The 15,398-nt window shown below is 38.2% G+C and overlaps 1 protein-coding gene across 2 annotated transcripts in view; it reads right to left on the bottom strand.

The window, feature by feature from the left end:
* Window positions 1–15,144, bottom strand: part of ZFPM2 (zinc finger protein, FOG family member 2) — a 468,869-nt gene extending 453,725 nt beyond the window's left edge. For both annotated transcript variants that reach the window (XM_019467882.2, XM_053896114.1), the window contains exon 1: window positions 14,978–15,144. In XM_019467882.2, coding sequence (XP_019323427.1) covers window positions 14,978–15,017 — 40 coding nt within the window. In that variant the 5' untranslated portion in view covers window positions 15,018–15,144. The remainder of the gene's footprint in view (window positions 1–14,977) is intronic.
* Window positions 15,145–15,398: the final 254 nt, after the last annotated feature.

Genomic DNA, 15,398 nt, shown 5'->3' with positions numbered 1-15,398 from the left:
ATAATTTTATTTAACCCCTTCCCTATTAATTTCTAATTTTTCGCTGCTACAAACCATCCTGTCACCAGCGCACACATATGAGAGTTTCTACGGGGTACGTGGAATCGCTGGGTCCAAGAGCATATGTGCAACTGTAATTGCTATCAACTGCCAAGTTGTCTTTCAAAGAGGTTGAAGCAATTGGCAATCCTGGTAACAATTCTTCTGCCCACTTGCTATTGAAGATTTCTCCCTCTCGACATTCAGTCATAAAATTAGGCTAGTGCATATGGATGAATGGAAAACTACTACCAAAGACAATCTCATGAGTTAAGTACAAACAGATTCAATTAAAAAGATACTGTTCATTTATTTTTGCATGTGCTGTCTCGCCTCAATAAACTATTCATACTAAACTACTCAAAGCACAGAGAGGCATGGTTTTAGCCCTGTGCCACAATGCTGTTATTAAATCTACATCTAAAAGTTAGAGGGTAGCATGGAAGGACTAAGGTTGAATGTAGGATCACAATAATTGTTAAATGTAACAAAATGAAAAGTTGACTAAAACCCACTGCCATCCCATGAGCTTCCGTCCTCTCCTGTTACCAAATGACAATTAGGTAAAAGCCATGTAACTATCAAGCACATTCAAAAGACAGTAATCAGGCTCTATTTTTCAAAATCTGCAGTGACCATCGATTAACTAAAGGACAAATTCAAGTTCTTTAACATGGCACACAAAACCCCTTATTAAAACTCCAGTTCTAAGTCAGCTTTCAAGCTGCATTCTCTGTCACTCTTTTCCATCTTTGGGCACAACTACTCACTGGACCTTGAAAATGTCATCTTCTTTAATGCCTTTCTGCTCTTGGCCAAGCTGTTGATTTCTGCCAAAATGCAATTCCCCCTGGTCATGACTGGATCTCCTACTCATCTTTCAAGACCCAGATTATGTAAGACCTCATTCTAGAGGCTTATCCAAACTCACCAAGTCATCTCGGTGCCGCATCACTTCATACCTCCATCTATTGTGAGTAAATCATAGTGTGCAGTAAGTGTGACTTCCTTCCTCATTACCTAATGCACTACTGGAGGGGAGAGACTATAGTTCGTTCACTTTTGTATTCTCCCCTCCCCGTGGCTTAACACACTACCATAATTGATACTTGCCTTATGTGTGTTTAATGGCTGTTGCATGAAAAATAGGAGTTAATTTAAGGCATGCAGGCAACTTTTTTTTTTTTCCTTAGGTAGACAACTGCAAAACCAACTTTGGCAAAAGATATGCCACAGGAAATGATGGTGGATTCATTTAGCCAATATCCTTTGAGTGTCTGTTGTGTGCCAGTTAGTCTTCTAGCAACTGGAGATACATAAGTAAACAAAACCGGATCCCACAGCCATTGAGTTTAGACTCTGGTGAAAATTATCTAATAAGCAGGGAAACATACCAACAAATAAATAAGATAATTTTAGGTAACTATCAGTGTAATGAAAATAAAATCAGGTAATGGGCTAAAGAGCAAATTGAGGCATGTAGGGGGGCCAGAAATAATAAATAAGGGATGAAGGAAGGCCTACCTGAAGAGTTGACACGTTAAGTGAAAAGTAAGTGGTAAGAAGGAGCCAGCAATATAAAAATCTAGGGAAATAACACTGCAGGAAGAAAAGCAACTTGGCATGTTCAAGGAAGAGAAAGACCAGTAAAAATGAAATGTGGTGAATGCAGGGGATTTATGGGGGCTAGCCAGTACAGGGATTGGGAAGGGAATTGGCACATGTGAAGACGGTTTACCTGATGGTCAGATGAGACACGAAGGCAAGGAGAAGATCATGGAAGGTGTGGTAGGTCACAGTAAAAAGTTCAGGAATTAATTGCAAAGGGCATCCACTGGAGGAACATTTAAAGCAGCAAGATGATAGGATTTGACTTTATAGTTTTGAAAAAAAAAAACAAAAATGAAACAATTCCTATTGGTATGGTTACACTTTAAAATGTAACAAGTGATAATATAGACACACGTACAGAAATTCTTAGAGTGGTAAGGTTCGGATGGGGCTGAAAAGCCCCTGGAGTATTTCATGAAAACCTCTTCCCAGAAAGATTCTTGAATACCCTAATGTTGCATGAAATGTCTAGATATTCACAAACTCCTCAAAGTTTATGGATCCCAGGATTAAAAGGCTTGAATCAACATGGAATAATTATTTTTTCTTTCTCGGGATAATAAGAACAACGTGCAGTTAACATCTATTTCGCCTCTTGTATTACCTAAGATATCATTTCTCAATATAAAGAACACTTTACTAACTAACCAGTTTAGAGAAAACAAATCCCCAGCAATCTTCCTTAGTGACATTCTATACCTAAAACCTAATTGTTCTTCTTTCTTCAAAACAAAACTCACAGACCAAGAGTGAGAAAACATCAAAGTGAATGTCAGACTCATCAGTCTAGCCACTGCATCTTCAAATCCTACTCTTCCTTAAATGGGATTCCTGAAGCTATAGGACTAATCAGGAAATTGCAGTCTAGCTGACCAAACAGCTGATTGTTACTCTTCATTTATAAGGACTGCTGATATTAATTATTTTTATGACCTAACATTTTTTCATTTGTCAACTCTAATTTTCCTCAATGTATAATTAGCTATTTTTTCAAATGCAGCTTTTGCCTAGGCAAAATGAAGTGCGGAGTTCAAAACCACATGGCATAACAGAAGCAAACAAAAACACTGAAGGAATAAAGGAGTTGAGAAGGAAGTTATAGACAATCCCTGGTATTGTTGGGGGTGGGGGGTGGGGGTGGGTATGTGCATAGAAAAGCAAGTTAATAAACTTTAGAGAGCTGCTCCCATGGATACTCAATAAAAAAACCTACGTACTATCAATGCAATTTGCACTTGATAACTGTTACACCACCTTAAAACGAGACATTATTTAACTGAATAAATGAAAAAAATGTATCACAGCAATTATGCAGGAAAAATCCCCGTGTGTCCATTTTTCCCTGGTGCAGCAAGTGTTGACCATCAGTTAGCTACCACCAGTCAAAAGTCCTACTGGACTCCCATCAGTGATGCGGCTATCAGAACAGGATCACTAAAGGCAGCTGCTTCTGCCTGAAGCATCTTTTCTGTGAAAGTTTTTGTAAATATACCTATAATGATTCTTCACTGTTCCTAAGATAGATAGATAGATAGATAGATAGATAGATAGATAGATAGATGATAGATAGATACATAGATAGATAGATACAGATAGATAGATAGATAGATTCATTCCATATTAATGTGTGTAGAAAAGACCAAGTCACTTTCTCATGGCACCTAACTTGGAAGTATTACTGATCACTGCTGAAATGGCCATCAGCCCCCTTCCCTGATCACTTACCATGAGTTCCACTTCAGGTTCTGGTGCAAGTGCATCATACAGTATTCCACTTATACTATCAGCAATACAGCACCTTGCAGAATTCATCTTGCTGATATTAAACCTACAGTATTAGCGGAGACCCAACTGTCCTTTGGAGCTCTGACCCTTAAAACTCAGAGAAAAGCGACACATCCTAAAGGATTTCTAGAGAGTATCAAACTGTACTAAATCTAAATTCAAATCCAAGGTGTCCAAATTCCAATACTATCACAGTTGTACTAATTTTCATGGCCAACACAGGGAAGTGTTTTATTCTAAAACTAACCATTCTAATTCTTTTTTCTTTTCTTTCTTTCTTTTCCTTCCTTCTTTCATCTAAGAATATTTATCCTAATTATTAATTATGCTCTAACTTAAAAGTGATCTAGAATTTTGTTCTGTAGTAGCATATAAACTAGCTAGCATATATTTTTAAGGTGCTTTTAATATGTGCCAAGAATTTGGGGTTTTCCATGATTAAAATACAAAGAAACACTGTAACAATCCTCGCACCAGCAAGATTAGAATTCAGCAAATGATAGCACAGTCACTTACCATGGCCCTTTATGAAATGTAAAGTTCACCCAATGTGCCAACCCAGGTTTCCCCAACTCTGACATGTCTAAACTGTGTACTAGAATACCTTTTCACCTAAGCTTTCACAATATGTAACACCAAAACACTTGGAACTGATACCTCTAGGTTAATTTATATTGTAATTTCCCCCCTCAGGAATCCTATTTTCCTCCATAAACATTATTTTTTTTAAATACTATAAGCTTGGCCAGTTTATGTGTTATGATTATTTTTACAACAGTTTACCTCACAAGATTATAATTACATGAAATATGCAAGAGTCATTATATACTGCAAGGTACCATATAACATGACAGAAGTATTAAGTAAACATACCCTCTTGCCCTTTATGACATAAACAATATAAAAACATTAGATTAAATAAAGCAGGAAGGTAGTCACACATTTCTGTTTGTAGACTGAATCTTCATGCCTTTAAGTGACTATCAAATGTTAGGGCCTGGACCTAAAAAAGAAAGAATGAAATATTAATAACGCCCCATCTTGTGGGAGCTCGGCAGTACTTGAAGCTACACAGAAAGCGACCTTTTTGTCCTTCAGGCTTGCCTACCAGGCCCCATCTTCTATCGCAAAAGCCAAATCATCTGATCCCAAACTAACTGTCAACTGCCTGTGATGGTGGGGAAGCCAGACATCAATCAATCAGGTTTTATCAGACGCTCTCTTCGTTTCTCTGTTGTGTTCATCTTATCATCTGACCCAGTTGTAGCCCTGACTTCAGAAGCTTAAGCAACTTGATGACAAAATACGCGCCTGTTTGTCCAAGATGCACATTGTTAAGAAGTGGGGTGATATTTTTAGCAGCTACCTAATATATTTGCAAATGAACTCTTGCATATTTCAGATTTACACAAGCCCCATGGTGGTCAGTTTCCCCTGTGCCCTGGGTCTGTTCTTGGCTGTGGGAGGCCCAATAAATCCAAAACACACAGGAGTACTTAGGTATAGGTCAAATGTCATTGGAAAATGTGGTTATTTTCATGACAATGTAGGCAGAAAGTATCAAAAGGAGAATTTCAGGATGTCACTGCAAGAAAAGAAAGACCTAACTGAGGAAAGCGCACAATACAAATTCAGACAGTTTTATCCCAAATAAAAATAAGCCGGGAAATTAAAAGCCTTTTTATGTATTCGCATTGACTGGAGTCTCAGAAGGGAGAAAAAAAACTGTTTAATCCTTCAATGCCATTGCCAAATCCCTGTGAGCTGGCCCCCTGCTCCACTGACACGCTACAGAATATATTCCTATACTTAAGGTGGGTAAGGAAATGATTGTGACATAAATTACGAATCTGAAATTTTAAAATTCAAAGTAAGATACCTGGTAGAGAATTTTTATACGAAACTGAGAACTGCTAATTATACAGCTACCATGCAGCTCGAAGTTGTCTATGTTGGCCTAAGTACCTATCTATTTGCTTAACTCTGTCTTCTTTATTCTTCAAGGAGCAATTACATTTTTAGATTTTCCCTAAAATCAAAACAACCTCCGTAACATAAGATTTTCATGACTAGGCAAGGCTATCAACGTGCTATCCAACTCTCAAAAACTTCACTCGTCTGTATTTTACAAGGCTTTTAAAAGCAGCATAAAATTTATCCACAGAATTTATTCACATAATACATACCTTAACCATATAAACATGGGCTATAAAAACCACAAAGTATTACAGCGATATATTTTGACATGGATGAAAATGCACACCATGAAAATAATTTGTACATAATGAGAAACACATCATTCCCAAAGATTCCCACTGAATTCACAGGGTTTTATAAAAAAACAAATGCCTTTGAACTTCTCAGCACACACAGTGAGCAAGAAGGCTCACCACTATATGGCATTTTACATTTTGGAGGCACTAGATATGGGAACTAAACAAGCTTCCACTTGCGATATGAAAAAAAAAAAATTCCTCTTACATAACTACTGTAGGAAATTTAAGCTTATACTTAAAAATTTCTTGAATATCAAATAAACTAAAATCAATCTGTGATACAAATTTTGGTCACTGAATTATAAATAATCTGATCTTGCAGTTGAATTGTCTGAGAACCTTTAAAATCACTCTTCCAAATTAGGTAATCTAAACGTAGGAAAAGCAACAGGAAATGAACCACATTGAGTGTATTTAATTATTATTTACTATTATTATTTAATTATTATTTTCATTATTTTAAACACTACTTAATAGTATATGGTTTTTAGCTACATTGTGCATAAACTTAGAGGAATCTGGCCCTCAGCTGGATTTGAAGACCTGTCAATTCACTATTTTTAATCTTCTAATCCCCAGTTTATTACAGCCTTACAACAATTTCAGAATGTACCAGAGTAAAGCAAATTCCAGTCTTTCTTAAAGGGTATGCCTTCACTCTATATTCCAAAGGAACATATAATAAGAAAATTAAAAGTTCTAGGTTAATAGACAATGAACGACAAATATTTGTCCATAACTCTAAATTTTGTAATTAATTCTTCACCCTATCCAAGGTTAAACGGTTTTGCAAATCTTGTACTAAGAAAGAGATTTTTGGAGGTTATGGCTGAAAAATCTATGCCAAGTAACTCACACGTGTAAGAAATTTTCATAGGCAATACTACATAGATGTCAACTGGTTGGAAATTCTCTTTTATTGTCTCAGTAAGAGATACTCGCCAAAGTTTTCCAAACATAGACTAGAGTAATTCATATCTTGAAAAGAATTTATCTTTCTAAGAAGGAAATCAGATGAAAAATAACATTAAACATCTTCAATTAAATGCCCATTTAAATATAATTTTAGATACATTTTAAAATTTAAACAAAAAAATTTAAAATTGGTTTTTTACAGCCTACACAAAAACTACGTGCTGTAACTTTCATGTAGGCTGTTAAATTATATATATTTGATATATTTACAATGGCCTATATATAAGCTATTATATCACATATATCTTTGTGATAGTTGTTTTGATAAATCTGACATTACCAAAAGCTAAATGATGTACAAGAAAACATCAGACCAACACCATTCAACAACTTGTAGCAAGTCAAAGGGGAGCACTTTCACAAATAAATGAGACTAAGCAGTCAATGGCAGATGCCCAGAAGAAATGTCGTATTTAACATGAAATATTATACCAGTGCCTCTAATGAACACCCTCTTTGTTTTACATCTGTGGGGGTATTATCAGAATATTAAATGATAACTAGCATTGCCTTGCAGACTCTACAAAGAGTTGAATTCTAGCTATTTTATGGACAATGCCTGGAATGAACAAGCAATTACATGGCATTGAGTTATAGCTACCAGGTACTCAACATTCATTTTTAAAATCTCTAAAATCATGAGATACAGATACAGTTCCCCCCACCCATCCACACAAACATCTTTGTTTATTCAGTGCCTACAAGTTTTTTTAGGGCCTGCTCTAGAGTATTTCAGGCACTATTTCTAAATCTAGGTTTGTTCTTTATCATGATTTTTAAGAAGAATGAGACCAATTTCCAATGACCTGATTTAGGGGAAAAAAATGTTCATTTTCAGTGATCACTATCTTAATAATAGCAACAAAGTAGCATGTATTTTGTCTCCTGAGTTTAGCAACTTATGATCTTCTATTACCTTTGCAAACATTCTTCAGAGACATCTACCCTTTGAGCTTACTACTTTAGGATTTCCCTTACTAACAATGAATATTTAATATTTAAAAAATTCCCAAATAAATGTCTTCCTTGCATTTGAAAATCCATAGCAAAACTCGTGGTTTCAGACAGGGGATTCATGACCTCACACCCAACCTGAAGCAAAACTGGTCCCCAAAACTACTTTTTCAAGTAGTGGGTGTTATAATAATGGACCAGGAAAGAAGGGATGGAAGAGAAAAAATAATAGTCTCTTATTTTAACATCTGAAATTGTGACCCAAACCAATTTACCCCGTAATTATCGTATACTCATTTTTAGAAGTATTTGTCAACGCACAAATTACTAAGGCTTTAAATAATTTTAAATAATCCTGACTAGACAATTCTTCTCTACCCTTCTGTCATCTCAAACAGATAGTCTGACAGTAGTGGTAGGACACCCTCCCAGACAAGCCTCTCGGCATTAATATTTAAATCTTACCTATCCCTTGTGATTGGAATTCAGCCTCTATTCGCAAACAAAAACTAAATCAATGTTCTTAGAGTTCAAACTAGATCCCTAAACAGTTTGCCACTCTCTATGCACAGATAAGATAAACTTTCTTTGACCCAAGAGATGAAGTTGCCATGACGATCAGAGAGTCCACTTTCTATATTGATATTTTGCTGATGTAACAACAAATAGAACCAGATCCTGGTGCCGATAATGGTGATTAATTAATACTAATATTGATCCCTACAAGCAAGAGACAAGGCTATTAACTTGAAGCCTGAAAAGTCAATTGTTACCTGTGGCAGAGATACTAGGAACTGATTTGGAAGCATAATAAACAAATGTGCTATCTTTATGCTAATACCTTTAAAGAGATAGTTCTTTCCACCATGCCAAATATTGCCATGTCGGAGCTTATTAATTTAATTGCATTTCAGCTTTTGAAAATATAACCTTATTGAATGATAACACATACTTACCCCTTTTATCTATGGTGGAAACACAGTCTCTGGTGACTGAAGTTAACGGACTTCTGCTGTTATTCATTTGGTGAGGGAACGAACTGATACTTTCACACAGTGGCTGCCGTTGAAATAGACAGGGTTTCCAAAATACCTGCAGTGTTCTGAAATGTCCCACTAGTCCTTTGGAACTAGGAAAGTAACAAAAACTCCGAGGGAACGTAACTTGGAGGATAAGGGCTCCCCAAGTTACCATATTCACTCATACTTCTTAGTGGAAAAAGACTGCATTCAGAAAGAAAAGTATTCCTAAAAAGTATATTTTATTCCCAGATAAACCTAATCTTAGATTCTTCACACAGTGTAGCCCAAAATCAAAAAAGTTCCTCTAAGGAGTACTTCAACCTTGAATACACGTTACGTTATTTTGAAGGAAAGTTCATTTGGGAAGGTGTTTTCTTGAAATGTAAAAATAAAGAATGTAGAATGAATAAAATCAGTGTATTTATTTAATACATGTTTTAAGCAAAAGTTACATATGGAAAAATGGGGAAGTGATCAAAATACAAATGGTGAGTCCACTCTTGATTTGCCTTAGTTTTATGAAAGGGCAAAAATATCCACACGAGATAGCCATCTAGTCCCCCAAATCTCATTTTAGCAAACATATTACCTTCAATCTTATTCTCTCAAAACTTTTTCCAGTGGTAACAACTGGTAGCAAAATGGGCTAATTAGTGTGCCACTTCTTCGTTTTTGTCATGTAAAGGAAGAGCTCATTAGTCCTAAAATATTGCTCAAACACGGATAAACGGAAATAACACGGAGGAGAAGCTTTGCCTAGCTCAAGACCAGAAGTGAATTACCTTAACTGTAGCACAAAGTTAACTTCATTTACACTGCTATATACAGGCAAAACATAAATACTGATATAGGTTAGCCAACTGCTATAACCAAAGAAGATCTTCATTTATGCCCACAATTAACCCCAAGCATATCAATGTATAAAATCTTCGCCTTAACCCTTAAGTACGAAATACAATTTTAAATTAGCATAAGGTAAAAATCAGAGGCAATTCCTCTAATTGCATTGTTTTCTTTCACAATTTAATAGCACCAACTTAAATAATACATGACGCAAGTCACATCATATTTTCTACATCTAGATTTAAATTTTAATTACGATTACTGGTAACCTTGTATATCTACAGTGAACATTGTTCTTTTATGTGAAATTCAAAGAGATGCTATACCCCTTGTAGTTGGGCTGATATAATTATATGACTCTTAAGGTCTCCAATTATATGTTATAGAAAAATTCAAAGTTGTTTGTTTAAAAAAATAAAGTGACAGATATTAAACCTCATAGTTTTTCTTGCCCCATAATTTTTCAAATAAGCCACTTTAGAAAGTTACCAGAAGTGGGAAATATAAGAGCTACTCTTTTAATTCCAAGTCATATTACCAAGTTTTAAAACTCTTTTATAGCAACGACAGATGGAAACGCTACTGCGTTTACGTTTGCATTGTTGACTGCACTGAACTTAAAAAAAAAAAAGTGACTTCATGATTAATGATCTTTTGGAGGTAAACTTTCTTGTATGCTCTTTAAGACCTAAAAAACCTGAAATTTGCCTTATTTTTTAAATTTTACTAAATATTCTTACATTTTTTTAGAAAAATTCTATGCATTGATACATTTCAAATTTATAGATAAAGAAATTAATTTTGTTACCTTATAAATAAGGGTACCAATCTATCTATTTTATCAATAAAACGAATATCATACAGGATACATGTTTCTTTTTTACATGGCCAGTGTAAAAATAGGTTTCCCAAAATGTTACTCAGTCAAAAATGTAGAAAATAAACTTCCTAAATTGAGACATATCAGAAAGCAAAGAAAAAGGCTTATTTTTTTGATTTCATATTTAATTATCCTTAAAATTCAGAAGAAATGAGTGATTTGTTGCAAAGCAAAAACCTGCTTAATATTTGGCAGGTAAAAAGCAAGACACCCTAAGTGAGTATAAGTGATCAATGCATTTCAAATATGCGTAGCATTCCTAAACCCCTTTTTAAAAATAATACGAATAATAATACAATAGATAATCAACCCCCAAATTATGTATTGAACATTACTACAGAAAACCCTAAACTAAAAAAACCCTACGCTCAAACAGTAAAAAATAACCATAGTCACTTTTTCACAAAACGTAAGTTTGAGGTTCTAAAGAAGATCCAGTTAGAGATTTTCACATTGGCAAATATTAAATAACAAATTTAATATGCAACATTATCATTTTAAAACAATAATCATTTTATAAATAAAACATGTAATATTGCCTACCCTAAAAAAAAAAAAAAAAAAGCACAAAACATGAAAATGCCAGTGTGCAAGGTAGGGACTCGTACGGCCTGAAATTATTAGATCATCTCAAATAACAAAAAGGTAATTTATTCAATATGAACGGACTCCAACTCCTACAAAAGCCCCTCTACAGAACTGCCAACAAGATGATTCTTAGCATGGACCATTTTACTTTCAAAGTGTGTATTAATTCCAAATATCTACTTCACTTTTCAAAAAAAAAAAAAAAAGAAAAATCCTGCCTCTTAATTCAGTCCTTCCTTTTCCTTCACCAAAAATTCTCTGGCACATGATGTACACAGCACAGTTATGTCCTGCGTGTCTGAAAACCTCGAGCAAGGTAAAAGTTTTATGAAAACTGTACTTTAGTGGTAACAAGAAGAGTGCCTTTTCTTCATTTTATACGAAAATCAAGTATTTGAGTTCTTCCCACCCCTTTCAACCTCCACATTAACTGGGTAACATTTGCCAAAAAAAAAAAAAAATGTTTTCCTGAACCCAGAGTCGATACACTTAAGTGTGACTGAAGTTGGGGACACACAGGGCAGTAAACACATTACTAGAGACAACAGCTCGAAGAAGAAAATAACAGTAAAACTGCACACACAACACGTTTACTAATCATAAAGAGATGCATTGGGAAAAGAAAAAAAAAATCATCATTTCTGTCATAAATTTTGCAGTGCAGCCCCAGAATGGAGAACAATCTGGGCAATTTATTGGCATATTGGCAGGAGGTGATAAGGCTAAAAACAACAACAGCAAGCAGCTGTGTGAGGAGATGGGCTGATAGCATGATATGGCTCCCACACCAAACACCTCCCGTCCTATCAGGGCGTTTTATCAAACCAGGATTACAATAATAGCTCAGGAGAGAAAGCTTCTGAGGGGAGGGCAGAAAATATAGTCTTGAAATAGGAAAAAAAAAAAATCTGAATTTGGGGACAAAACATGGGGGCAAAATACATAATTTATCACTGTATTATCAGGAAATCCAGGCAGTCTAATCAAGGAGCACTGAGTGACTATTTTTTGCCTTATCATCCAAAGTGGTGGAAACGGAGAAGGAATTATCAGGCTTCTGCAGATTGCTGGGCTGGAATTTTAATGGTAATAATCGGGTTTCTGATGGTATATCTTCTCCGCTTATCTTTCCCATTATCTCCTCTTATCTGGCCAGTCATCATAGCAAATTAATGGTGCTCTTTCAGCGTCGCCTTTTTATCGCTGCCCAGAGAGCACCCAAGGGGAAAGAATAAGCAAAATATTAAAATACTGCATAAATCACAATTTTAGATAGCAGAGAACTGTACGCAGTAAAAGAAGAAAAAAAACTGTGCCCAACAACCTTTTTGTCCTTTAAATTGACTGTCTTCAGAGTTTCTGGTATAAGCTGACTTTTGCTTGTCATACTTGCTCTAAATTGGGTATGCTTTATCAGCAGTGCCAAAGCTTTATTTTCAAATTCTGGATGCTTCCAAGTTTAAAATACAGTTTCATTAGTTGCGTGAAATGCTATTGTTTCAGAAAGCATTTCTTGCTGATATTTTCCGAACTTCTATCGGACTCACAATATCAAAAGCAACAGTGTTCTTTGTAATAATAATGATAATAATAATGCCACACTTGTTATACACTGCTAAAACTGGAGGGAGAGACCTATCACACTAATGACTTTGAGTACCAAGACAAACTTCTCCATCTGCAAAACTGCCTCTTATGCCCGGACAGGCAAAAGGAGACAAATGTCGATAGGTTGCCACCAAAATGACTTTACAGCTGGCCAAACCGTACTTAAATATTCCACTCCTCCCCCCCAAAATTCCAGCTATTAGACAGCCCTGCTCTAATATAACAATTCAAAGACCTTTTAATTTTTCATTCTCCTCAATAGTCCAAGGGGAGAAGCGTGTCCACATTTGCATAGATTATCACTGTGACCCCAAATTGAATCCAATAAAAGTCTAAAATGCATGTATATTAATAATACATATGTTTGCATATATCAGTAGGCAATGATCGCTGTGAACAAATATATAAATATGATATTTGTTCACTTTCAAATGAGAGAACTTTCAAGTATTTTTGATAGTTAATAAATCACAGCATTCAAATAAGCCACTAAAATGTTTTATGACCTATAACACAAGTGTAGCATCAGCAATTAGTTCCAACGCTTTAATCTTCAGTTATATGAGGTGGACATAGAAGGATAGGAAAAAAAAAAATTTAATGTAGCTAATTGAGAAGATAACAAAGTATTCCCAAGTAGAATCAGATGGTCTTTGTGCCATACAATCAATTAATATTAATTATTTATTAACAACCTAGACGACAGCCATGAACTAAAAAAGCATTTACATTTAATGTTTATAATCATATCTCATAATAAGCACAGCGTCGTACTACAAAACACAACATTTAAACATAGGGACCTGATGAATTTAGTACTAAAAAGTAAAAGGCAATTAGTTAAACCCATGAATAATCACTCTGAAAAAGTGAAAGTCTTCAAGAACGGTATCTCTACTTGATTAAAACTGCTTTGAGCTAAAAGTTCAGTCCCTGCTTTAACCCAAGTTGCACAGAAAAGGAACTCAAGTATGAGAGAAGAAATGCACTAAATAAAAGCGACAGAGTCATGTCTGAAAGGCTAGGTTTGTACGTGTATATAAAGATCGAAACACTTAACTGTACCAAACTGCTTTACACACCTAGACCCCATTTCACGCTGCCTAAGTTAATAGATAAGATTTATTTTTAAACTACACCCAATAGCATTTTCAACATTTGGGGGTGGGGTGAGTGTGGTTCATAATTAAGGGGGAGGGAATACTACTAAAGCCTTACCCTGAAATTACACTCTCATCAGTTTGAAACTAGTTGGCAGACTTTAAACAACACGAAGAAATGGACACAGCACAAGCCTAGCAAAAAAATAAAAATTAAAATTAAATTTAAAATAAATAAAAATTAAATTAAATAAACTAAGAAGGCTGTGCCTCCTTTTCGGCCAAAGCGTTGAAGACGTGTCGCAGGGCGACAAAGCACCATTGGAGGAATTTTCCCCAAGACCAGAAAAGTTAACCGAGTTGAGTTCTGCCAGTGTGTGTGTTTCGGGCAGGTACCTCCGGCCCCGCGGTGTCCTCTAAGCGCCACCCCGGCCCCGGGGCGCTGTAGGGGGAGCGGGGAGAGGGGGGGAGGGGGCTCCGGGTCGCGCTCCCTGCGGCGCACGGGCTGCCTTGAACTCCCAGCTTCCGCGGTGGGAAGTGACGGGCGGCCCCTCCCAGCGAGGACTCCGCGCGCCTCCGGGGCGGGAGGCAACCCGAATCCCCGCTCAGCGGAGCGGTCCCGGCCACGCGAACCGGACGGGCCCGGCGCCCCCGGCCCAGTCCCGCCCCGCCGCCAGCCCCGCGCCCCCGGGGCGGAGGCGCTCGGCCGCCCCGCTGCAGAGGCGCAAACTTTTACACCTACTTTTTGTTTCGCTTCGGGTCTGGCGTGGCCGTGGCACCGCCCCGCACCGGGACCCGGACACTGATTTTCCACCGCCTAGGGACGGTGCCTCCCTTGCCCCGAGGTCTCGACCAGCTTTTCGGAGAACTAAGTTCTCACCCCGGTGGCTAAAAGTACGGTCCCCGGGAGGAGCGCTACGTCCGCTGCCACAACAATGACAACAACCACCGTAGGAAGAACCCCCTAAGCGAGCGGGGCTGCCCGGGCAGGCTGGACGGCGAGGCGGCGGGAACTAACTGCGCGCGGGGGTCGGAATTAAAAAGAAACCCGGGAGCGCGGGGACGCGGGCGAGCAAGAGTGAGCTGCTCGTCGCAGCCTCTTTCTTGCCCGGCGCTCGGGCCGCCCGCCGTCTGTCTGTCCGTGACTGACTAGTTGTCCCTCCGCTGCTCAGGCAAAGTTTGACAAATCCGGGGCACGGGGAGCGGATTTCCCCTCGTCTCCCTCCCCTTCCCGCCCCGCGCGCCCCCCTCCCCAGAAATAATCCCAGCAACTGCCGGCCCAGCGTGCAAACTTACGTTTGATCTGCCGGGGTTTGCTCTGCTTTCGCCGGGACATCTCGGCGGCGGCCGCTGCCACTGAGGCTCCCGCGGTGCCCGCGGTCGGGGCTGCCGCTCCCTCGGCTCCCGCCGCCGCCGCTGGCCAGGCTCGGGCCGCCGCGGGCCGGTCTCCAGGTGCCTCGGACGCGCGGGATCCGGGCGCGGGGCTCCTCCGGGAGCCGCGGAGCCACGTTTGGAGAGGAGCAGGCAAATGAGAAGACGGAGGGGGGCAGAGAGAGAGTGACAGTGGGGAGGGGAGGGGGCGAGTGAGAGAGCGATGGAGGGGGGGAGGACAGAATTTACAAACGAATGGACGAGGAGAGAGAAAAGGGGAAAGGGGGAACACGGAAAGGAGGAAGAGAAGGAGGGAGGGAAGGGAGAGCGAGCAGAGGGAAGAGGG

The sequence above is a fragment of the Panthera pardus genome, unplaced genomic scaffold (genome assembly GCF_024362965.1).
Source record: "Panthera pardus isolate Hobbes unplaced genomic scaffold, ASM2436296v1 HiC_scaffold_7, whole genome shotgun sequence".
In the NCBI taxonomy this organism is placed as follows: Eukaryota; Metazoa; Chordata; class Mammalia; order Carnivora; family Felidae; genus Panthera; species Panthera pardus.
The sequence above is the reverse complement of the archived record's forward strand: the minus strand, read 5'-3'. Positions and strand labels throughout refer to the sequence as shown.